We start from the raw sequence: 26,012 nt of genomic DNA on the forward strand, positions 1-26,012 counted from the left end.
CCGTCTTCTCCTTAAGCCCGTTTGTGAACGGTACTTCATTTTCTGAGTCTATTTGTGAATGGTCTCATGTCCTCCTTGAGCCCGTTTGTGGACGCTGCCTTATTTCTGAAAAATAAAAAATTCATCAAATCCAATCCTACGTCAAATTCAAGTTTATGAAAAATCTCTAAATTCTTCGTGGTTGAAGCTATCTTGTTTCTTTGAGCCCATTTGTGAACGGTGCCTCATTTCTCGAGTCCATTTATGAATGGTCTCATGTTCTCCTAGAGCCCGTTTGTGAACGGTGCCTCGTTTCTCGAGTCCATTTGTAAATGGTCTCGTCTTCTCCTTGAACCCGTTTGTGAACGGTGTCTCATTTTTCTGAGTCCATTTACGGTCTCATGTCCTCCTTGAGCCCGTTTGTGGACGGTGCCTTATTTCTATTTCTGAAAAATCAAAACTTCATCAAATCTAATCCTATGTCAAATTCAAGTTCATGAAAAAACTCTAAATTCTTCGTTGTTGAGTTCATCAATCAAAGCTATCTTGTTTCTTTGAGCCCGTTTGTGAACGGTGCCTCATTTCTCGAGTCCATTTGTAAATGGTCCCGTCTTCTCCTTAAGCCCGTTTGTGAACGGTACTTCATTTTCTGAGTCTATTTGTGAATGGTCTCATGTCCTCCTTGAGCCCGTTTGTGGACGCTGCCTTATTTCTGAAAAATCAAAAATTCATCAAATCCAATCCTACGTCAAATTCAAGTTTATGAAAAATCTCTAAATTCTTCGTGGTTGAAGCTATCTTGTTTCTTTGAGCCCATTTGTGAACGGTGCCTCATTTCTCGAGTCCATTTATGAATGGTCTCATGTTCTCCTAGAGCCCGTTTGTGAACGGTGCCTCGTTTCTCGAGTCCATTTGTGAATGGTCTCGTCTTCTCCTTAAGCCCGTTTGTGAACGGTACCTCATTTTCTGAGTCTATTTGTGAATGGTCTCATGTTTTCCTTGAGCCCGTTTGTGAACGGTGCCTCGTTTCTCGAATCCATTTGTGAATGGTCTCGTCTTCTCCTTGAGCCCGTTGGTGAACGGTACCTCATTTTCTGAGCCCATTTGTGAATGGTCTTTTTATTCTCCTTGAGCCCGTTTGTGAACGGTACCTCATTTTCTGAGTCTATTTGTGAATGGTCTCATGTTTTCCTTGAGCCCGTTTGTGAACGGTGCCTCGTTTCTCAAATCCATTTGTGAATGGTCTCGTCTTCTCCTTGAGCCCGTTGGTGAACGGTACCTCATTTTCTGAGCCCATTTGTGAATGGTCTTTTATTCTCCTTAAGCCCGTTTGTGAATGGTACCTCATTTTCTGAGTCCATTTGTGAATGGTCTCATGTTCTCCTTGAGCCCGTTTGTGAACGGTGCCTCGTTTCTCGAGTCCATTTGTGAATGGTCATGTGTTCTCTTTAAGCCCGTTTGTAAACGGTACCTCATTTTCGAGTCCATTTGTGAATGGTCTCGTCTTCTCCTTGAGCCCGTTTGTGAACGGTACCTCATTTTCTGAATCCATTTGTGAATGGTCTCTTATCCTCCTTGAGCCCGCTTGTGAAAGATGTCTCATTTGAAAGTGGTATCTCATTCTCTCGTTGCCCGTTTGTGAACGGCACCGCATCAGGATTTCTTATTATGTTCTAATTCTAGGATTTCATTTAGGGCCTTGCATTAGGTAGTAAATGTTTGCGTCTAAGTTCCGTTTGTGTAGAGTCTTTTGTCGATTAAAGCTACGCAAAATGGCTCTGTCATTTTGACTTTGGTATTCGATGACTACGTCATCTCTACCAAAGAGGGGCATCTGTAGACACCCCATTTTGCTCTACCTTAATCGATAAAGAAATTAGGGTTTGTTTTCCGTCGGTTTTCCAATGTCTTTCTTTCCCGCATCCGTTTGTTACATTTCTAAATATTTTTGGTCGTTTCCGTCGTGTTTCGTATTTTCCCGCTAAATGTTGAGAAGGATTATTCAGAAAAATCTAAACCAGAGAGAATTGGGACCCGTTTGGTGGGCCCGCATTGGGTGCTTCGATTAAATTTGGATCGAGAAAGTTGGACCCATTTGGTGGGGCCGCATGATGCATTTTGATTAAATTTGGACTCGTTTGGTGGGCCCGCATTGAACATTTGTTTAAAATCGAATCAACCGAGGGCCCACATTGTGGGGCCCGCGTTGTGGGGCCTCAGTGGGGCCTCTTGTGAGGCCTCTTATGAAGAGCAATGATGGTAGCTCTCCACTAAGACAACATGATGGGCCCTCCACTAAGAGCAATAATGATGGACTCTCCACTAAGAAACATGATGGGCCCTCCACTAAGAGCAATAATGATGGACTCTCCACTAAGAAACATGATGGGCCCTCCACTAAGAGCAATAATGATGGACTCTCCACTAAGAAACATGATGGGCCCTCCACTAAGAGCAATAATGATGGACTCTCCACTAAGAAACATGATGGGCCCTCCACTAAGAGCAATAATGATGGACTCTCCACTAAGAAACATGATGGGCCCTCCACTAAGAACAATAATGATGGATTCTCCACTAAGAGGGACAACATGATGAGCTCTCCACCAACATATCTCTCTCTCTCTCTTTCTCTCCCTATATATATCTCCCTTCCCACCAGAAAAGGAGGAAAAAAAAAGAAATTTATCTTCCATTATCTCTTTCTCTTCCATTATCTCTTCTAATCACTCCCTCCAATCCCTTTCCTCAATATATTCTTCCATCCCTCTCCCTAATATTCTTCTTCCATTATCTCTTCACTCCCTCAATCACTCCCTCTAAACACTCCAGAGAAAGCGAAAGACGGCGGAGCGGATCGGCGGCGGCAGGATTTTTTATATTTTTTTTGGATTAGGCGGAGATCTTCACCACAGGTAGGTGCATTGTTCTCAAAATATTTCTGTATTTTTCCGAATTTTTCTGATTTTTTCCGCAAATTGTGTTTTAAAAATGGAAAACTCTTCAAAAAACATCTTTTGACGAAGAAAAATTAAATTATATACCAAACAGATTCTAAAATTAATGAAATTTCGTGGGAAAATAATATGTTACTGATTTATTTTACCATGAATTTGTAAAGATTTTTGGAGTTTATTTGGTATATTATTTAATATTTTCTTTGAAACTTATCAGATTTTAGGAGAATTTTTACTAACATCAGATCATCATTAAAATTCATAACATTTTTACAGTAGTCTTATCTTCCATATTACTTGTTACTGTAAAATTTTCGTGTGATTTGGATCTGTTTTAATATGGGATGTAGTGTTAATTTATAATCTAGTCTGGAAATTGTAAAATCCGAAATTGGTAGTAAATAATTTCTAAAATTCATGAAAATCTCACTGCATGCTATTTTGATTCATATAGTATTTCTGTAGAAATTTCATAGAATTTAGAGTTATATTTCTACTAGTTTATGTGTTAATTGTGCAATCTGGACATTTAATGGTTTAATCAAGATTAAATGTGAATTTAATGTAAAAATATGCAAAACTCATCCTGTAAGCTACATACATTTTCATCTTGCTGCTGTAGAAATTTCAAATCATTTCGAATTTATTTGCAACAATTTCACTTGTAAAACCGCTCATATGCTTAAAATTGATAAAATCCATGGAAAATTCGAAATTAATTGAAAATCATATAAAAATTCCTAAAGAACTTTAAAATTCTGTCACATGTTCACTCCTTAATCCATTGAAACAGAAATTTTAGGATCTTTAGATTTTCCTGGAAAAATGGCCCGTGCATCCATAATCGTATCCCAATTGCAACTTGATCTTTGACAATTTGAATATTTAAGTTATAGCATGTTGTTGGCTCCGAGGTTAGTGTCCACGGAAATCCTGAGATTCTGCCAGGCAATAAGATGCTATAACCTAAGTATTAAATTGCACAAGGAAAGAGCGCACGATTCCCTCCTTTGGATGCCATTCAAGGCCGAAATTGGTGAACCCTAGAACCATTGGTAATCCTTAAATGTCTAGAAACTGAAAATCTTCGAAATCTGAAACTCATTAACCTCGAGAACTTAAATCGATTTATCTTGTGTCTTTCGGAACCATTGGATTATGGTTTCCAATCTAAGAACCATTAGAGCCCAATTTAGGAACACTGGTGTCGTGCCGTGTCCTAGGTTTTAGGGAGTCCTAGAGTTAGGAGTCCAGCCTCATCACGGACGCTTGCTATAGATAGCAACCGTACCATAAGTCTAGTTACACTAGTCACCCAATCCTTCCCTAGGACAAGCCTAGTAAACTAGGATGTAGGCAAACCTGCATTAGTCTAAGGGACAACTTGCATTCAGATAAGAATCATATAGCATCTTAGATGAAATTCTAAGATAATAAAATCCTCAACTTGAATTAAATAATTCCTCTTAAAACTGTTGAAACAGTCAAATCCGTCTAAGTCGGTGTCCTAGTTGAGTTAGGCATATGTAGCTTAGCTTAGGTGCACCGAACTACGTCGACTCTGATCCCAGTGAGGCTTGGGTACGTAGGCAGCTTGGATGTCTGATGGCATACCACCCGCGAGTCGGCACCACAACAAATTGTGGTGTTTTGTATATTAATTTTCTTGTAAATGCTTAATCAAATCACTTAGGATTTTTCATGAAATTAGAATTTTAGGAGAACTTTCACCTAGATTGAATCCAGACAAATTAAGAAATCAAGATACACATTTAGGATTCACATTGAAATTAGATCATAGGATGCATGTCACTTAGTTCGCACAATAACATAGAGTTGAATGAGCCATTTAAAATAAATTTAAAAGAGTTAGCTTTTGGAATCGAAGACCGACTATCGGGCAAGAATGGTGCATGTGGTGGATAACTCCCCATACCTTCCATTCTCGTAACCAGGTAGCGAGTCTAGATTTCTGGTTAATTATGGGTCCTAGATCCCACATCTAGGTGGCGACTCTGTCAATCTCTTTCGTGTGGAATTCGGATTGCCTTAGTGATCCCAAGTTCACAGGAAAGACGAATTCAAATCAAATATTAAAATGCACACGCCAATCGCGTGGGAACGAGAGACCAAAGGAGAGCGCGCGGCGGCTCGCGCCCCACGCCCCTCTCGCGGGATCATGTCCCACAGGTGTGCCCAAAAAATCAGCTCCATAAGATCATCCTAACCCTTCGATTTTTGGAGGTTAAAAATGGACAGATTTGTGGAGGTTTATAACCATCCACTTTAACCTCCACATATCGAAGGGTTAGGATAATCCTGTGGAGCATATTTTTTGTGCACACTCTATCTATCTTTGGCCTATCCAAATGAATGCTTTGGATCATCCAAACAATGTGGGCCCATATGTTTTTCTGAGCTCTTGCTCAGATAACTTATCTGAGGTATCGCGCAGAAAACATTTCCTATATATACATATGAGGAAAGTGTTGCTCACCAAACTTATGGTGAGCTTAAGCGCCCCAATCACATGGGTCCCACATTTTCTGTGGTGATCCAAACCATTCATTTGCAAGGCTCTATCATAGATAGGGTGTGTACCAAAAATCAGCTCCATAGGATCATCCTAACCCCTCCATTTGTGGAGGACAAAAATGGGCAGATTTGTGGACAAATAATGTCTGTCCATTTTGACCTCCACAAATGGATGGGTTAGGATGATCCTATGGAGCTAATTTTTGGTACACACCCCATCTATGTAAGGGCCTTTCAAATGAATGCTTTGGATCATCCTAACAAAGTAGGCCCCAATGTGATTGGGCGCTTAAGCTCACCAACACTTTCCTCTCTCTCTCTCTCTCTCTTTCTCTCTCTCTCTCTCTATATATATATATATATATATATATATATATATATATATATATATATGAGCAATGATAGATACAAGGAAGCCCTTGCATAAAGAGCTGCAAAAGGGCTCTTCAATGGATCCACGTCATTTTCAGTTACATTTTAAAATCGATTGAAAAAGTAAAATCTGTTACATTTGATGAGTTGGAGCCAATCAATAGCCCTTTTTTGGCTCTTTATGCAAGGGCTCCCTTGTATCTATCATTCCTCATATATATATATATATATATATATATATATATATATATATGAGGAAACTGTTGGTCAGCTTAAGCTCACCAAACTTATGGTGAGCTAGCTTGCCCAATCACATGGGGGCCCACTTTGTTAGGATGATCCATACCATTCATTTGAAAGTCCCTTATATAGATGGGGGGTGTACCAAAAATCAGCTCCATAGGATCATCCTAACCCCTCCATTTGTGGAGGACAAAAATGGACAGACACAAGTTTGTCCATTTTTGTCCTAACCCCTCCATTTGTGGAGGACAAAAATGGACAGACACAAGTTTGTCCATTTTTGTCCTCCACAAATGGAGGGGTTAGGATGATCCTATGGAGCTGATTTTTGGTACACACCCTATCTATGATAAGGCCTTGCAAATGAATGGTTTGGATCACTCCCCAAAATGTGGGACCCATGTGATTGGGCAAGCTAGCTCACCATAAGTTTGGTGAGCTTAAGCTCACCAACAGTTTCTTCTATATGTATATATATATATATATATATATATATATAGAGAGAGAGAGAGAGAGAGAGAGAGAGAGAAAACGGTTCCTACACATATGTGTAGATAAGTTATCAACACACTAGCTTAAAATACAGTGGGGGCCACATTATTTGGGTGATCCAAACCATTAATTTTTAAGGCCCTCACATAGATAGGGTGTCCATAAAAAATCAGATCCATAGAATCATCCTAACCATTCAAACTGTGGAGGCAAAAAATGGACTAATTTGTGAAGGTTTAAAGACATCAATTTTACCTCCACAAATCGTAGGGTTGGGATGATCCTATGGATCTGATTTTTTGTAGACACCCTATCTATGTGAGGGCCTTTAAAATGGATGGCTTGGATCACCCAAACAATGTGGGCCCCCATATATATATATGAGAAAACGGTTCCTACACATATGTGTAGATAAGTTATCTACACACTAGCTTAAAATACAGTGGGGGCCCACATTGTTTGGGTGATCCAAGCCATCCATTTTTAAGGCCCTCACATAGATAGGGTGTCCACAAAAAATCAGATCCATAGGATCATTCTAACCATTCGAATTGTGGAGGCAAAAAATGGACTAATTTGTGAAGGTTTAAAGACATCCATTTTACCTCCACAAATCGTTGCATTGGGATGATCCTATGGATCTGATTTTTTGTAGACACCCTATCTATGTAAGGGCCTTTAAAATGGATGGCTTGGATCACCCAAACCATGTAGGCCCCCATTGTATTTTAAGCTCGTGTGTAGAGAACTCTCCACACATATGTGTAGGAACTGTTTTCTCTCTCTCTCTCTCTCTCTCTCTATATATATATATATATATATATATATATATATATATATATATATATGAGAAAACGGTTCCTACACATGTGTGTAGGAAGTTCTCTACACATTAGTGAGGTGTTTTGAAGCTATTAACGACAGCCCTTAGATTAGTGTGATCTCAGCCGTAGGTTCTGTCAAACCTCTCCATCGACCAAGCCCTGTTTCCTCTCACATCGAGCAAAACAGAGAAGAAGGAAAAAACCCAAAAATGGCGTGCTCTCCTCCTCTCTTTCTCTCAAAATGTAGCTAGCCTCAACCCAAAATCTGAGCGACGATTTGAGAAAATTGCTTCATCCTCTCCATCGAGCAAAGCCCTAAAACAGAGTTAAAAAAAAAAACCCAAAAATGGCGTGCTCTCCATCGCTCTTTCTCTCAAACCCTAGCTAGCCTCGACCTAAAATCTCGTCTCCTCGCCCTCATCTCCTCGCCTTTCCATCTCGGGTTTCCACCTCCTTGCCCAGGTAACAGATTTCACGATTTTTAGCAACAGATTTCACAATTTTTTGGGTTTTTTTCTCTTCCCTTTGTGTGAACTGATTTGGGTTTTTTGCATGGCTCGTTCTCTTCGTCGCCCTCATCTCGTCGGGTGAGGACCTCCTTCACCAAGTAAGTCCTTCTCCACCCCTTTCTTTATTTTTCCATTTTTTTTTTGCTAAAAGAGGCAGAATCGGGCATCCCAAATCTCACCCTCTACCCTCTACCCAAATCTCACCCTCTACCCATTCGTGCCCTCCCAAATCTCTCCTCCCATCTGCCCTTACCCTTTCTCTCCACCCCTCACTTTATTTTTCCATTTTTTTTTTAAAAAGAGGAAGAATGGGGTGTAGATTTTGTGGTTGTGTGGGATAAAAAAAATCCGATTTTGAGGACATGTTTTAAGCCTAAAAAAACCGATTTTTGTGAACATCATATAATAGATGTTTAGTTTATGTTGTTTATTTTTTGTGGGTTTGAAACAGGATTTTTTGACTCTATCATTGGGTTAAAGTTCTGTTCATGTTGTTTATTTTTTGTGGGTTTCAAAGAGGAATTTTTGTGAACATCATTTACCAAATGATCTGTGACATTTGAAGTGGAAATATGGGATATGTTCTGATTGTATTTCCATGACCGCAATGAAACCTTATTTACATTCAAATCATTGTGGTTTTATTCATATTGTTAATCCCTGGTTTTTTTGTGCAGATAGTTAAGATTAATCGATGGCGTCGTCTACTGAGAGTGATGGTAGTTCAACTGTGGTGAATTGTGAGTGTCAAAAGAAAGCCTGTATCAGAATAACTAAGTCAGATAAGAATGGAAACCGAGGATGGCCCTACTACACGTGTGGATTCGTTGTAAGTAAAAATTCAATACGTTTCAATACGTGTGATTTTATTTCTTGACCAAATTTCAAATTCCTAAAGCTCATACAACACACACGAACTTGGCATCAAGAAGTGTGAGTATTTCCGTTGGTGTCAAAATGATGTTGAAGACAACGAATTTCGTTTGAAGAGGGACAACATGATTGCAAATCAACGTCTGCAAAGGTTGGAGAGCAAGGTTGCCGAATTGAAGGTGTTGGTGCAACAGGGACGTGAAGCTATTAAAGTGTTGGAAAGGTTGGATAATGAGGTTGCTGAACTGAAGGTGTTGGTGCAACAGGGACGTGAAGCCGTTAAAGTGGTCGAGAATGAAACTGGGTGGATTAAAGTTATGGGTGTTGTGGTTTTTTTCCTTGTTTATTTTTTTTATGAATGTAGCAGTAAGTGAGGTGGGAAGAATGAAAGCCCCTCAATCATATTGTAACAGACATCATCTCTTGTAATGCTTTGCTTGTATAGTTGTAAGCTTCATATGCTTTCGCCATTATTGCACTTGTAAATGCTTTAACCACAATCCAATGCTTTGAGACCTCCAGCTTAACCACTTTGTGAAGCTTTTTCCATATGTAAATCTACCTGGTCAGCGAGGAGAGTCACATTTGAACCACCTGCCAGTGCAACGATTCTGAATTTATCTATAATGTTTTTCCATATTCAAAGATCTTCCAATGATATGACTAGGACAAGTTAGCTACAGAGAGTGTGGAAAGAGCTTTTTGGCAATTGTAGATTATTTTCCTCTGTAGCAGCTGCTGCTTTTCTAGGATCGGAGGGACATTTCGTAGGGTCTGATGCTGCTGTGTTCTTTTTGGTTTTTCTGTCAGGTTCTTTACGCAGATAGTGCTGGCTTTTTTCTTATTGAGTCCTCATGTAGGGGTTTAAGGACAGATCGTCTTCTTTTTTCCTGCTTAATAGTCTTAACAATCAGTTTTCTTGTCTTCTTTTTTCTGCTGAATAGAAATCCTCTATGTAATGTAGTTGGAGTGTTTTAGATATTTTAAGAAAAGAGTAGCTAAAAATCATGTGAGTATCAAAACTGCAATCTGTATTCACGCTTGGGGTGTTATCCTTTCATTTACCAAAATGGGATTGTATTTAGATAATAATGAGACTTAAGGCAGAAAGCCACTATTGTGATCAATGGTAATGGGCAATTTTGGGTCATACATCCTCGCATGTATTTGAAATCAAGACCGTTGATCTTGTAGGCACATCAAGGCGACCCACATGGTCTTGTCCCCATTCCAAAAGCAACTCACAAGCATAAGATAAGACGACAAATTAAAAAAAAAAAAAAACAACGGCTTAGCTTCTCTTGGCGAAACCCGAAATGAGGCTTGTTGGCACTAAATTGTGCATAATTTTTCATCCTAATCCAACGATCTGTTGGAGGGATGGCACATTCCATAAGCATCTTTAGGTATGATACCAGCCCTATGATCTGTTAAAGGGGTAGCACGTTACATAAACGTCATCAGTTTGGAGGGTGAAAATCATCTTATGGAGCACAACCCATTTAAGTAAGGACCCAACAAGTGAATGATCTTTGGCATGGCATCAGACATTATTGGAATCAGCCCAAACCCGCCCAATTTTTATGGTTAGTGATAGACTAGCAAAATAACAGATTGTATCCACTTCCAGATTCCACCGCCCCTCTTCATCTATCTTAGCTGATTGGGATGGAGTGTCTAAAAATGAGCTATTCTTTTGCCTCTACACCACCATACTTGCATCCAGCATGTCAAATATTCACTGCATTTTAGACCCGGATGTCTAGTAAGACATACTATATCTGAGTAAGTTATAATGGGAAGTCAGACATGTGAATTACAGCATCCATAATGGAAAAATATCTTGTTTTCGTTATAAAAAGGAAAAACAGCATCCATACTGAATTTTATCCAATAAACATCTAATCCAAGAAAAAGAAAATTCAGAATCGCAACCTCCATGGACTTTCTCTTGGCTTTGATTAACATTGTTACAATTAAAAAAAATGAGATTCTATAAAATAGTAACTACCAGAAAACAGCTAAAATTTTTAAACAGAAAATCAAAATTATCTCAGAAAGACACCCATTTTCTCTTGTCTGAAAGGTAATGACACCCATTTTCTCTTATTCCTACACTCCGAATTGTGGTAAAACGAGCAAATCTCTGTACAAGCTTTGATTGAGTCTCCCACATCAGCTTGTGCTTGTGCATCTTTGTGGTGTCCTCGGAGCTGCATTCACCATAGGGAAGATGAGTAAGTCAATACAGAAATAAACATTTCTCCACTAATTACAAGGATTCTCCCCATAATAGGCAGACTAATAAAATATATCTATCTAACCCTTTGAGGCCATTAGGATACATGGATTTTCGTCACCAATACATAGACATGCTCGTAGCCACAAAAAACAAATTTCAATAACCCAATGAGATATGTAGAAGTACCTCAACTTTATGGGGCATGGTTTCAAGAAGATAACCATTCAGTTGAGCTAGAAAGAAGTTACTTTCCCTTGTTTTTACCTGGAGAGACAGAATCACGAGCAAAATTAGTTAAGCCCAGCCTCAAAGCTCCAAGGTTCACACCATTACCAACCAAAATGCTTGTTACTCCCATGTTCGAGACCTGTACAAAATGTTGACCAAACTTACATGAATGGTATAAATGTAAGAAGGTGAAGAACTAAATACATAATGGATTTTCCAACTTGAAATATTCTATAACTATGGAAAGAATACAGAAAACTACGAAGATATAAATGAATTTGAAATGCTTCAGAAGAAAAATGCAAGAGTTTTAATTAAAAAGAATACAGGCATTATGATTGTTTCAATAAATCTATTAAAAGTAGATTTCATTGTAAATACTTACTTACTGCACTCCAACGGTGGTCCTCCTCCTCGCGAACTCTAACCTCTTCCTATACAACCTTCATTGTAGTCATCTATATGAGAAACATATTATAAACCTTCCAGTTTGGAAAAAATTATTACAAACACATTGAGATTTAAAAACATACCTCTTCCTTGGGTATGTTTTTGCACGTGGTCGCATAATGGCCTTTTTTCTCCACAATTTTTACACGTCCTTTGCTGCTTCGGTTGAGATTGAGAGACCTCCACTGGAGATTTAAACCTTGTAGCATTTTTTGGCCGACCCTTGGTTCTCACAACTTGAGGGTCGTGAATACATATCTCGAGAGGATAGTTGGATTGTACTTGACTGCCACTGCTTTCCAAGACACTCTCCTTGTCTTTCTTTGCTTCTTCGCATTCCGCCACCCACACATTTAAGTCTTCTTCCATCTTCTTCAAAATGCTCTTCTTTCTCGGGTGTTCATCTAGTACTTTATGAACCCTTGATGTAATGCACAATCTCTCAAATGAAGTTACTTCGTCACTATCTCCTATGCTTGTAGATGCGAAACTATTCACTTGATATCTCGCCCCAATGGTCCACCTATTTAAGAGATATCGCTCAGGAATAGAACCTAAACGCCTCATATCCATTATGCGAAGTATGTGTCTACATAGAATCCCTGCGGTCTCAAACATCGCACACTCACATGTAGCATTAACACCTTCCGATACATCATATATAACCTTGTAACTCTTCCATTCCTCCTCATTACGCATTCTTACCTTGTATTCAGTGACGTTACCATTCTCACTCTCCTTGTCCTCCCAACAATCAATACTCGCTACAAATTGAAGTTGGAACAAGTCAAAATTTTTCCTAGTATAATACAGCATCTGCTTCCAATGTGCTCTTTGTCTTCAATACTGCATGTGATGATTTAGTCCTCCAATCCTCTTCAGCTTCCTTTTTCCGCCGAGCCACAAGGGCCTTTTCATATTGTACCACGAATTCTTCTAAAGTGGTACTTTGCTTAACAAATCCATCGAAGAAACCATTAATGCTTTCACTTCGTGCACTTGAAGTCATTCCAGCTGTAAATGTGTCTCTAAAATAAGCAGGAACCCAGTGCATTCGTAAATCCCACATCTTACATAACCAATGTCTTTCATCTAAATTATATTTCTCCACCAACGCTCCCCATTCCTTCTCACTGTCAGATTTGTGTTTCCTATAAAACCAATGGTTGTATTCCTTATAAAACTGACTAGTTGCATCTCGCATGTCTGGAACATGCTCAACTAGATGCCTACTAATGTGCCAAGAGCAAAAGCGATGGCGTGTATTTGGAAAAATATGCCTAATCACGTTTCTCATCGCCCCATCCATATCAGTTATTATACACCCTGGAGCTTTGTCAAACATGCATTTCAACCACTGTCGAAACAACCAAGTGAATGTCTCCTCCGTCTCATCTGCTAGGAGGGCACAACCAAAAAGTGTAGACTATCTGTGGTGGTTTACGTCGGTAAATGGTGCAAACGGCATCCTGTACCTGTTCGTCTTATAAGTGACGTCAAAAACAATTACGTCGCTAAAGGTTAGGTATGCCTCTCTGGCCCTCGAATCCGCCCAAAACATCGATCTCAGGTTTCCATCAACATCTATCTCCATGGCAAACTGAAAATTCAGATCTTCCGCTCGTTTCTATTGGAACTGATTAGCTACTATGGCAGCTTCTCGTCCCATGTTGTTAGCCCTATGTGCTCTCAAATGAGACGACACCTGATCTGGTGTGAGAGCACTAGATGAACCATCATTTGAAGCGTTAATTGCCCTTGCAATGCCAGAAGGACCAAACCCATCACTGTGCATTTTATCCATCAAGTTTTTACATGAGGCTTTCTTATGTAATGTATTATGTGAATGATGCAATCGTGTCTTCAATGGAGATGTAAGATCATGGCAATGTTCTTCCACAAAAATTCTAACTTCCCACTTATCCTCTTTTGTCAAATTGATCTCCATCTTTGCCTCGCAACCCTCTCTTGTTTCACGACGCCGCTTCACATCCATCCCAATCTGTCTCTTATCATTAGGATTTTTCAATCCCTCTTTATCACATACATAACTCTTCCTTATAGGTTCACCTGTTTTGATCGACCTATTGGTCCTGCCTTTTCGAATTCTAAAACCTGTACTCAACGCATATGAGTTATAGAATGCATAAGCATCTTCACAATTATAAAAAAGCTGGCCTTCAAAAGGTTTGCTAGCTAAAACACTCGCCGCATCATCCTTATTAGGCGTTTCTGAGGTACCAGTACCGCCCTCGTCATTATCAACCCAACCTAGCGGTTCCTCTTCATCACCCATCTCTAATCTATTTCCCTCATCAACACATAACCTATCAGCTTGCGACATTGTATCATCACCCATAATTAATCTATTTTCATCAACCTCCACAATAGACAGCCCAAACGGATCCATATACTGTAAAGGAGGATAAAAAAAACCTGAAGATGCAAGTGATCGACCATACAAACCCAAAAAACATCAGATCGAGATAAACATGTAACTTCAAAACCAACATCACAACCCAAAAATCATTTATAAACAACATTAAAAAACCAACATCACAACCCAAAAATCATTTATAAACAATATCAGTGGAGAACAATATTGATTGAAAAAAATCAGTTGAGAACAATATCAGTTTCAGAACAATATCAGTTGATGACAATATCAATATCAGGTTAGAACAAAATCCATAAACTCATATTGTTCTCAACTGAAAATAAAATCCATCAACTCATATCATTTGTGAACAATTTCGGTTTAGAGAAAGTAAAGCGATTCTTCGTTTAAAAAACCCCATAGACATGTATGAGACACTCTATATACTTCTCAATTTGGGGCTTTGCTTAGGTACCCAAAAAAACCAAGTTTTGTGGTTGTCTGCAAATGAAAAGCATGAAAATCCAAATATGAGACAAGGGAAAACAAGAAAACCTGGTTTTTTGCATGCTTAAAAACTAGGTTCTTTTAGGCTTAAACATGTCCTCAAAATCGGATTTTTTTTATCCCACACAACCACAAAATCTACACCCCATTCTTCCTCTTTTTTAAAAAAAAATGGAAAAAGAAAGTGAGGGATGGAGAGAAAGGGTTAGGGCAGATGGGAGGAGAGATTTGGGAGGGCACAAATGGGTAGAGGGTGAGATTTGGGTAGAGGGTAGAGGGTGAGATTTGGGATGCCCGATTCTGCCTCTTTTAGCAAAAAAAAAAATGGAAAAATAAAGAAAGGGGTGGAGAAGGACTTACCTGGTGAAGGAGGTCCTCACCCGACGAGATGAGGGCGACGAAGAGAACGAGCCCTGCAAAAAACCCAAATCAGTTCACACAAAGGGAAGAGAAAAAAACCAAAAAAATCGTGAAATCTGTTGCTAAAAATCGTGAAATCTGTTACCTGGGCAAGGAGGTGGAAACCCGAGATGGAAAGGCGAGGAGATGAGGGCGAGGAGATGAGATTTTGGGTCGAGGCTAGCTAGGGTTTGAGAGAAAGAGCGATGGAGAGCACACCATTTTTGGGTTTTTTTTTTTAACTCTGTTTTAGGGCTTTGCTCGATGGAGAGGATGAAGCAATTTTCTCAAATCGTCGCTCAGATTTTGGGTTGAGGCTAGCTACGTTTTGAGAGAAAGAGAGGAGGAGAGCACGCCATTTTTGGGTTTTTTCCTTCTTCTCTGTTTTGCTCGATGTGAGAGGAAACAGGGCTTGGTTGATGGAGAGGTTTGACAGAACCTACGGCTGAGATTACACTAATCTAAGGGCTGTCGTTAATAGCTTCAAAACACCTCACTAATGTGTAGAGAACTTCCTACACACATGTGTAGAAACCGTTTTCTCTCTCTCTCTCTCTCTCTCTCTCTCTATATATATATATATATATATATATATATAGAGAGAGAGAGAGAGAGAGAGAGAGAGAGAGAACATTTCCTACACACTTGTGTAGGTAAGTTACCTAAACACTACCTTAAAAGACAGTGGGGGCCCACATTGTTTGGGTGATCCAAACCATTCATTTGAATGGTCCTCACATAGATAGGGTGTCCACAAAAAATCAGATCCATATGATCATCCTAACCATTCAAACTATGGAGGCAAAAAATGGACTAATTTGTGAAGGTTTATACACGTCCATTTTACCTCCACAAATCGTAGGGTTGGGATGATCCTATGGATCTGATTTTTTGTGGATACCCTATCTATGTGAGGACCATTCAAATGAATTGTTTGGATCACCCAAACAATGTGGGCCCCCACTGTATTTCAAGGTAGTGTGTAGGTACTTCTCTCATATATATATATATAGGGAAGTGATATATCCGCCCCTTTTGATCACCAAGAATACTCCCTGTCACTGTTTCTGGCAATCAAGGGCATTTAATTCTTCTGACATAAGTACAACAGCCCCCTCTTTAGTCATTGATACACTGACAGGGGGTATTCCTAGTGATCAAAAGGGGCGGATTAATGGACAAACAGTATCTGTGCTCGAGTGCAAAAACAGGAGTGGCCCCACATTGTTGGGGGGATCCAAAGCATTCATTTGGAAGGCCCTTTCATGGATAGGGTGTCCACAAAAAATCAGTTCCATTGGATCATCTTAGGGTGTCCATTTGTGGGGTGAAAAAATGGGCAGATTAGTGGACAAACAGTATCTGTTCATTTTCACCCCCACAAATAGACACCCTATGATGATCCAATGAAGCTTATTTTTGGTACACACCCCATCCATGATGGGGCCTTTCAAATGAATGCTTATGATCACCCCAACAATGTGGCCCCACCCTTGTTTCCTGCACTTGAGTGGAGATAAGCTATCCGGATCATCTTCATGTAGCGGTACCATACAACTTGTAATAACCCTAGAATCCACTAGGCAAGAATAGAAAAGAAATAGAGAGAGACAAAGGAACCTCTTACTTTCCTCCAAATTTATGATTATAAAAAGCTCCATATGCATTACACTTATATAACCAAAGACTAGAAACCACATGAAAAGAGAACTAAGAGAATAGACAAAAACAAACACCGGAGTCCTAAGAGAAAATCCTACTTAATTAAACTAGCTACTATTGATTGATTCTGGTGGGATTAGTCCTCTTGATAATACTTTCTTATAGGTATATGGCATTGTTTTGAACTCGTTATGTTCTTGAAATTATGAATCCAACCGATCTTGTAAGGGTCATGGTGCATCTATACCTTCAATTGCCAATTGTCCACTAGGGTTATTATATCACATGATTAAGTGGCATGTATTTGAAAACATCATGTGTACCTTATGATTGATGATAGATAGAGATTTAAAAATGTAATGTCGTTATTGTGGATCTTCCTCCTATTTAAACATGTATATGAACCCTTGGACAATCAAAACTAGGTCATCTCGCAGAAGATCTTCATGATCGCATGTAACCTTGTCATTTTCTACTTGCGAGACTTCCTCTTTGATTTTTGAACCTTTATTATAATAGATAGATTTGCTGATGCATGTGGAATTTCTTCTTCACCATCGTCCTGATGGTGCCAAAACCCGGGTCCGTGATCATGCGGTTGGTAGAGGATCTCTGTTGAGTATCTACAATCACAGAGAAACTGGAGTCAGGGAGTCCGGGCTTGGTCCCGAACGACCACTTCGACACCCAAGTCAGATTTTGACCCAATCAAATAAATAAATAGCAAGATGGTGGAATGGATAACAAGGTTACCAGACTCAGCCACGAGTTCTTTCTGTTGTTTGGGTGATCAAATTCGAGTGTGAGGTCCGAGGGAAGAAGACGGGGGGAGGGGGGAGAGCGTCATGCACCTTTTCTCTCCTTCCAATAGATTGGCTTTAATGGCTAATTAAAGCTAGCAGTTAATGGTGAATCTTTCACTGGTTTGGTTCCTCCTCTTTTGTGGGTGGGTGCACGAGAGAGGGAGCCGTTTTCCTTTTCGATGGATTGTCGTGTATATAAGTTTGTCTCTTTTGCATGTGATCCTTTGTTGTTGTGTGCCACATGGGCTCTTCTCATCATTTGGGAGAAAAAGGTTTCCAATATTCGGATTGGGCCGTGTACTGGTTACGATAGAAGATTAGTAACGTACACTGCATGCTTATCTTACGTGCATATATCTTCATAATCGTGATGATGTGGAATTATGACAGATCTTTTAGGAGTACGAAGAGGACATGTGGCGTGATCCTATGGTTATACGCAGGGGCGGAGCTACATGTAGCATAAGGGGGGCAGTTGCCCCTGTTGAGTTAGGCCAAATCCTTACTAGGCCCAACTCAATTGGGCCCAGCCCCCTTTGAAATTTGAAGGCCTGACCCCCTTATGTATAAGCTTGTTAAGCTTGCCCCCCTTATGCATAAATCCTGGCTCCGCCACTAGTTATACCATATTTTACCCCATCACGTCCTAAAAAATTTCAAACCATGTAACCATGGCCGAGAAGAAGCGGAGTTTGGAGATAAAATGGCCTATCATATGAGACCTTCAAGTTAATTTGAGGTGTAGTTTAATCTTCATAGCCAACCAAATCTCTATTTGTTTCATAACAAAGAAATAAATTGAGTTTTGAATTGAAGAAATGAATGAGAAAAATCTCTGAAGGAGAATGTTCATAACATAACAAGCCCTAAAGCAGTGATAAAATATTCTAAGTAATAAAAATCTCAGTAGTACTTGAAACTTGTGATATATGTTGAGGTGGGAAAAAAGTTTGAAGAGGGCATATGTTTACGAACGACATAGTGTACGAACGACAGTCCATGCCTTGAAGGTTGAATTCAAAAGACAGAAGTTTGCCTCTTCCTAACAGACAAAATTTGGTGTTCCCATCACTGTAATCACATGAAATTTTAATTCACATAATAAAGGGGGAAAAGAATAAAACAACCTTCAATTAGGTGGAGGTCATCTCCCCAGTTTAATCACACATTTTAATTTACATAATAAACGATTATAAGAATAAACCAACATTCACTTAAACCTCCTAATCCTCATATCAACTAATGCCCAAAACAGAGCGACTCATGATGTTTTGTCAACATTTTTCGTGTTTACTTTTATTTTTAATATTTTTTCACACTTAGAACTTAGAAATAGAAAACTTTAGCTTGATTTATTAGGATTCTAGTGTGTAGGAGAGAGCTGGTGGGACCCTGTCTGCACCAGTTAAATTAAAAATGTAGAAACAATTCTTTAACTAAATGCAGCAGGCCAAGATGGTACACGTGTAGTTATTAAGGCCGTTGATATGCATCAATTAGATGATCCTAACCATCCAATCAGGGCAGGTTTGATGATGAATTCTGAGTAGTTCTTATAATAACTTATTTTTTTTAAGAGGAAAGTGTCTCTAGTCTCTCCCCTAGATAAGCTTATCTACTCCTCCCTTTAAAAAAACACAGTGGGCCCACGCTGTTTGGATGATCCAAAGCATTCATTTGATAGGTCCTAACATAGATAGGGTGTGCCCAAAAAATCAGCACCAAAGGGTCATCCTAGAACTTCGTTTTGTGGTGCCTTGTGGTACCCATTTTGGACACATATAAACGTCCACGTTTATATGCGTCCATTTTGTACACGGTGTGCCCAACAAAATGAAGTTCTAGGATGACCCTTTGGTGCTGATTTTTTGGGCACACCCTATCTATCTTAGGACCTATCAAATGAATGCTTTGGATCATCCAAACAGCGTGGGCGCACTGTGTTTTTTTAAAGGGAGGAATAGATAAGCTTATCTGGGGGAGAGACTAGAGACACTTTCCTCTTTTTTTAATCTTCTGGCGAGATATTAATTAATCAGTTCCCTCCCTGTGATATTAGTCCAAGGGCCACGATTTTACGGCTACAGCACATCCACGTGGTGGTCCAATCCAGTCAAATAGCAACTGCCACCTCTAGAATGGCCCACACTCGCCATAACAATCACCAGTCAAACAATCCTGACCGTCCGCTACATGCAATTCCATGGCCACACATCTTATAGGTATCTCGTTGTTGGAGAGGCTAAGTTAGTAAAATGATGGTTTGTCCGAGAAAATGACCAAAATACCCCTAATTAACTAGTTCGTTGCCATTTTTTCCTATCTATTTGGCGGATGCTCGCCAGAATAGTAGAGGGACTTGAAGAGAAATCATTCAAAAAAGTGTCCCTTATAGTTATAATTGGTCGACAACTTCACAATTAAAGAGAAGTATATTAGGGGCATTTTCATCATTTAGTTAAAACAAGCTTCTCCTTGCACGAAGAAAAATAAAAATAAATAAGCATTTCTCCGCCCCATACTTTTTTTTAACCTGGGACAGCCCCCCATCTAGAGTAAAAAGAGTAGTCATAACTCATAACTATACACGAAAGGGGACTCTGTCCCATCTACCTTATATCTATTATTATTATTATTATTATTTTATTATTATCTACTACTATATAGCAAGAGAAAAAAAGGAATTCTCTTTTTACGTGAGATTTATACGTCAGCATTACTCTTTTACCATTAGCCCCTTTGCTGATATCTAACATCTCTATGAGAAATTATTTGAGGGTAAAATCGTAATCTACATACGAAAAGTACCGACACGGGTACTTGTCTATGACAATTACGGAAAAACTACCAAGAAGAGGTAAAGACATATGACAATGACAAAAGAACTACTTTATATTACGCATGCAGGACACTTGCAAAATATTGACGGATTCCGGGCACCTGAAGCGGAACAATAATTATAGAAACCTCTATCGATTGGAGGGCTAGGATCAGCCTATATCGATTGGAGGGCTAGGAACAACCTATGGAAATGATTTTACGGGCACAACCGATTGATGTTGTGTTCCATCACATGGACGGTTTGGATCAACCTATAACTCTCTATCGATCGGAGGGTGCGGATCAACCTATGAAAATTATTTTTGGGGCACAACCTATTTCGGCAGTGGCTCATTTAATGGACGGTTTGGATGATCCTATGGTACGGGCCATACCGTACATTTTAATAAAGTGAGGAGTGTGTAAGCCCAAGGGTTTCCCTAGATTAATCATTCACCTTACCTTCTTGTTCTAATGCTAGCAAACCAAATTGATTAGCATTTATGGACTGATGTGTTGCTTTGAGGTGTTGTGTTGTATACACGATTTCCATGTCATAATCGCCATTACACAACTCTTCACAACACATGGCTTGTAGATCAAGGAGCAAATGAACCAAGAGCTTGCACCTACATTGAAGACATCCTCAATCGAAGATGTTTGAATCAAAAAGCTCATCATGAAGATTCCACAAGTTCCCTAAGCAAGTGTCAAGAAGGAGCTTGGAGCTGAACATACTATTGGTGGCACCTCATGCACCTCACTACATGCAGTGAAGATTGGAGGATGTCATAAGAGCCAAGACAAGGTCAAGATGTTCACCCAAGCTGAAGAGGTCCAAAAAAGTGCAAAGGAGCCAAGACATTCTAAGAAGACTCATGGTATTCATTTTTAGAATGTATTGGGAGTCCTCTTGATTTTACGTTGAAATGCACTTTCAAAAGGTTTTCAAATGGTTTTTATACTTAACATTTTACATCTTTGAAAACCATCAACACACCCAATAATGTGTTTGAAAACCTTGGACTTAAGCCCAAAGACCATAGCCCAAAAGTCCCTGGATTTTAAATTTAAAATGGAATTTCACTCAGGGTCGGTTGACCAGGCTATGCCGGGCGAGCACGGGATGGAACTTGGAAATCCAAGTCATCTCGAATTTTATCGGGCCGTTCGACCGGGTTAAGCCAGGCGGCCGCGGATGCGCTTATGTTTCAAACAGAAGAATCCAATTTGGTCTAAGACGGGCGACCGCCGTGAGTCGATCGATTGAGATAGGTTTTTGAGCCAAATTTTTGAGCAAACAGTAAGCCCTCGTCGAGCGACCGCCATGTGGCCAGACGACCGCGACGGGAAGAAATTTGAAAATAGAATAGGGCGCCCGATAGGGGCGGGCGACCGTTGTAGCTTGGTGGACCGCCGCGGTCGAGCGAACTAGCCGTTGGGGCATTTTCTGCTTGACTTTTTCAAGCCGTTTATTTACAGTTTTACCCCAAACGGTCATATTTTCAAATACACTATATACACATCATTAAAACCTATCTCTATAAGCTTTTGAACATTTGAGAAAGATCAAATCCCATTTCTCTTTGAGCTTCAAGTTTTATTTCAAAAGCAAAAACCTCTTTGAACATGTATTTCCACATTCTTTCAAGAGGCACTCCATAGAGCTTTTCTTTTCTTATTTCTTGAGAGTGATTATGAGCTTCAATGTTGGAATCCGCCTACTAAGAGGCAAGAGAGTTTTTATTTTTTTTGTTCTTCTGGTGAGGGTTTCCTCTTCTGCCCGTAAAGAAAGGTGAAGAAAATGGTCTCCGATTCGGCCCGTGAAGAAAGGTGAATCATGTGCAAGGGTTTGACTCCCTTGTCAAGGCTTCGTGCGAAGGGCTTCGCTTTGGCCATTGAGAATGGAAAAGCAAGGGTTTGTTCCCTTTGGAGATGAAGGAGTCGGGTGTACGGCTTCATCATTTTAGTGGAGATCCCAAGGAGGTAAACTTTAAATAGTGTAGTAGGTCAAGTCGTGACCGAACCACTATAAATCTTGTGCCTTGTGGATGGTTGCTCTCTTTTTTTCTCTCTCTCGCACGTGTGGTAATTGGTAATCTCTAACCATACTTATGTTTATGCTTTAATTGAACAAGGGTTAGTGAATGCACTTAAGATAAATGTCTAAACCCTAAATTGTATTATAATATCTATTTGAACAAGGGTTAGCTAAATGTGCATGATTAGAAAGTTTAATCCCTAGAGTCTACTGATATACCTATTTGAACAAGGGTTAAACAAATTAGTGTTTAATAGATGATGAAGGCGATGATGATGATTGTGATGAATGTCAGCCTCCTGATGACATTATCTTCGATAAATGACGAGGTTTTTTTTTATCTTGACGCACTCTTTTCAAATGAATCCTCTGTTAGGATATAATATGTTTGGGGTTTTGTTACTCCAATAAGTGCTTGTTTTATTTCGGATGGATGAAGGTTTTATTTTGATATCTTGGGCATGTTTATAGTTGTTTTAGTAATATGAAAACTTCAAGGCTGGTTTTATTTCTATCTCTCTATCATTATCATATTGTAGACACCCTATTTTGACCGAACCCTAAATAACCATGTTTGATTGAAAATCTTATTAAATATGTGAACTTGAAATAATCAAGAGGGGGGTGAATTGATTTTAACACTAAATTATGCCTTTTGAAAATTTAAGAATTGAACTTAATTTGATTTATCTTCTCTTGATTAGATTTTTTGGTTAGTGCAAATAAGTTTAAAAAAAATGAAATGCCAAACCAAAAAGAAATGAAAGTGCAAGAACAAGAAAGAACACACCGATATATAGTGGTTCGGGCAAAGCCCTACTCCACTCTTCTTAAGATCGTCCTTAAGGTTTTCCACTATTGTGAGACCTCCACGATGCCCGGCTCCGAGGCGATTACACTTCCAAGGGATATTAAATAAGGATGCCCTTACACCTTTACACCGACTCTCCTTCTTCGCCGAGTTCTAAGCGATGCTCCCTAGGGTATTAAGGTAGGATGCCCTAGCCACCTTTACAAGAAATAGAAGTTGAATAGCTTGGCTTTTCTTGAAAGCTTGATGCACTTTGTAGTCCCTTGATTGCTCTTGAATAGTGGTTGCAAGTGAAAGCTCTAAATCCAAACTCAAAAGATTTGCAAGTTGCAAGGCAAGTTTGGGAAAAATAAATTCTTAAGCTCAAATGGGTTGCAAGTGTGTTTGAAGGCTTAAGGAAGTTTTTCAAATGTTCAAGAGTGGAAAATAATCCTCTTGATTGAGTATATATAGCTTCTCCTCAAAATATGACCGTTTGGGGGTGGTAATATCAAAAATTACAAATTAATCCAAATCCCAACGGCTCTTTTCTCAGCTGTCGCGAGGTTCTCGGAGTTCTGAGAACCATTTTCGGAGTTCCGAGACAAATTCTCGGAGTTCCGAGAGAACAGGCCAAAAGAAGAAAAAATTCTACTTGACCATTTCTCGGAGTTCCGAGAAAATGGCCAGAAGCTACTGGACCATTTCTCAGAGTTCCGAGCTCGGAGCTCCGAGAAGCCTAAAAATCAGCAGACTCTTTATTTTTATTGCTTGTTTGATTTTTGGGCTTTTGGAACTCAATTCCTATGACAAATTTGGAATGTTTATGAGGGTCCCAACATGTTGGTCAACCACATAACCATTCACCAAACTATTTTAGTTCTTAAGTGTTTTCGAAAACTCTTTTGAAAAACCTTACCTTGACTTATAAATCTGAAGAGAGAGGATGTACAATGATATCTATGTAACCTTCAACTTCTCTTTAGTGTTGGTCTTCAATTGATTTTCCATCTTGTGTATGCTTGCTTGAGAGATGATGTGAGCTCCACTTAGCTCATTTGGCTCTTGTGTTGGTACGTCTTCAAGCATGACCATGTAGTGTGTTGGTTTCTTCAATGATCAATCCTTTCTTAAACACAACACTTCAAGGCAAATTGATTAGTATTCAATAACACAATCAATTATGTTTACAATCATTAAAACAAGATAGGAGAGTAGACCCTTGGGCTTACAATCTCCTCCTTTTTGATGATGACAAACAAAATTGATTATGGGGTGTGTGTGGAGTGACATAGTAGGCAAGTGAATGCTGGAACTCCCGCTCAATATATGCACACAGATAAATGATAACAATTAAAAAACATATGGTGCATATAGTTAATTGAATAGATAATCAATTTCAAACGTCTCCCCCTTTTGTCATCGACAGAAAGGGTGAACTAAAATATACAGCAATTTAGGAGTAAATGAAGATTGAGTTAGGTACTCCCCCTAAATTAATGCTTATGGTATAAAAATATTTAGCCAAGTAATGCACATATACCTGTTCATGATCGAGATGTTGACATATGTAAAATTGTTAGGTATTTTTGATTAAAGTGAAGGTACCTCTCCATCTTAGAGAACTAAGAAGGCTAAGAGTACCAATTGAGTGATTTTTAAGATTAATATTTGACACCTCATTCATGCAGATACTACCAAACAAGGATGATATATATAAATACTATATAGATAAGCTGGTGAAAGGCACAAAGTATTTATTTGGCAATTTCTTTGACTTGATCCGCACTCCAAATGTTTAAGGCACTTCGGATATAACAAATTCTATCATCACTAAGGGATTTTGTAAAAATATTCGCCAATTGTTCTTCAGTGTTGATATATTTTAAGCAAATATCCCCTTTTGTGAGTGATCTCTAATGAAGTGGTGCCTAATCTCAATATGTTTTGTTCTAGAGTGTTGTATGGGGTTCTTTGTTAAGCTTATAGCACTAGTATTGTCACTTTGGATGAGAATATTTTCCATTTTAATTCCATAGTCCATCAATGTGCTTTTCATCCATAGGACTTGTGCACAACAAGCTCCAGCTGCCACATATTCTGCTTCTGTTGTGGACAGAGCTACTGAATTTTGTTTCTTGCTAAACCATAAGACAAGTGATTTTTCCAAGAATTGACAAGTCCCACTAGTGATTTTCCTATCCACTCTACATCCAGCAAAGTCTGCATCTGAATATCCAATGAGAGTGAAGGTAGATGATCTTTCATACCATAGTCCCAAACTTTGGGTTCCTCTTAAGTACTTGAAGATCTTCTTTACTGCCGATAGGTGAGACTCCTTTGGATCCGATTGAAATCGAGCACAAAGACAGACAGTAAACATAATGTCTGGTCTGCTGGCTGTCAAATAGAGTAAGCTACCTATCATACCCCTATACATCTTTTGGTCCACAGATTTGCCAAATTCATCCTTTTCTAGCTTAGCAGTTGTACTCATGAAAATTCTTGATGTCTTACTACTATCCATGCCATACTTCTTTAATAACTCATTTGTATATTTTTCTTGATTTAAAAATATCCCATTTTGGTATTGTTTAATTTGGAGTCCTAAGAAGTAGGTTAACTCACCCATCATGCTAATTTCAAATTCATTTTTTATTAGAGTTGCAAATTCATCACACATTTTTTGATTAGTTGAGCCACAGATGGTGTCATCCACATAGATTTGGACAAGGAGGATATCTTGATTTTCTCTTTTGATAAATAAAGTTTTATCCACCTTTCCCATTTCAAAATATTTTTCCACTAGGAAAGTGCAAAGACATGATTTGGATGTTTGAAGTCTTCAAAACCTGGAGGTTGCTCAACATACACTTCCTCTTGGATATAGCCATTTAGGAAGGCACTTT

General features: G+C 39.1%; 1 protein-coding gene across 1 annotated transcript; it reads right to left on the bottom strand.

Annotated features, from left to right (window-relative positions):
* Nucleotides 1–12,503: 12,503 nt before the first annotated feature.
* On the bottom strand, nucleotides 12,504–13,013 carry LOC143880708 (protein FAR1-RELATED SEQUENCE 5-like). The gene has a single exon (XM_077383684.1). The coding sequence runs from the start codon at nucleotides 13,011–13,013 to the stop codon at nucleotides 12,504–12,506; it is 510 nt and encodes a 169-aa protein (XP_077239799.1).
* Nucleotides 13,014–26,012: the final 12,999 nt, after the last annotated feature.

The sequence above is a fragment of the Tasmannia lanceolata genome, unplaced genomic scaffold (assembly GCF_043159265.1).
Source record: "Tasmannia lanceolata isolate RefF3 unplaced genomic scaffold, GAP_Taslan_0.1 ptg000007l, whole genome shotgun sequence".
Classification (NCBI taxonomy): Eukaryota; Viridiplantae; Streptophyta; class Magnoliopsida; order Canellales; family Winteraceae; genus Tasmannia; species Tasmannia lanceolata.

Bases quoted from the DNA above. Each gene is read 5' to 3' on its own strand.
- LOC143880708 (XM_077383684.1), bottom strand. From the start codon at position 13,013: ATGGATGGGGCGATGAGAAACGTGATTAGGCATATTTTTCCAAATACA.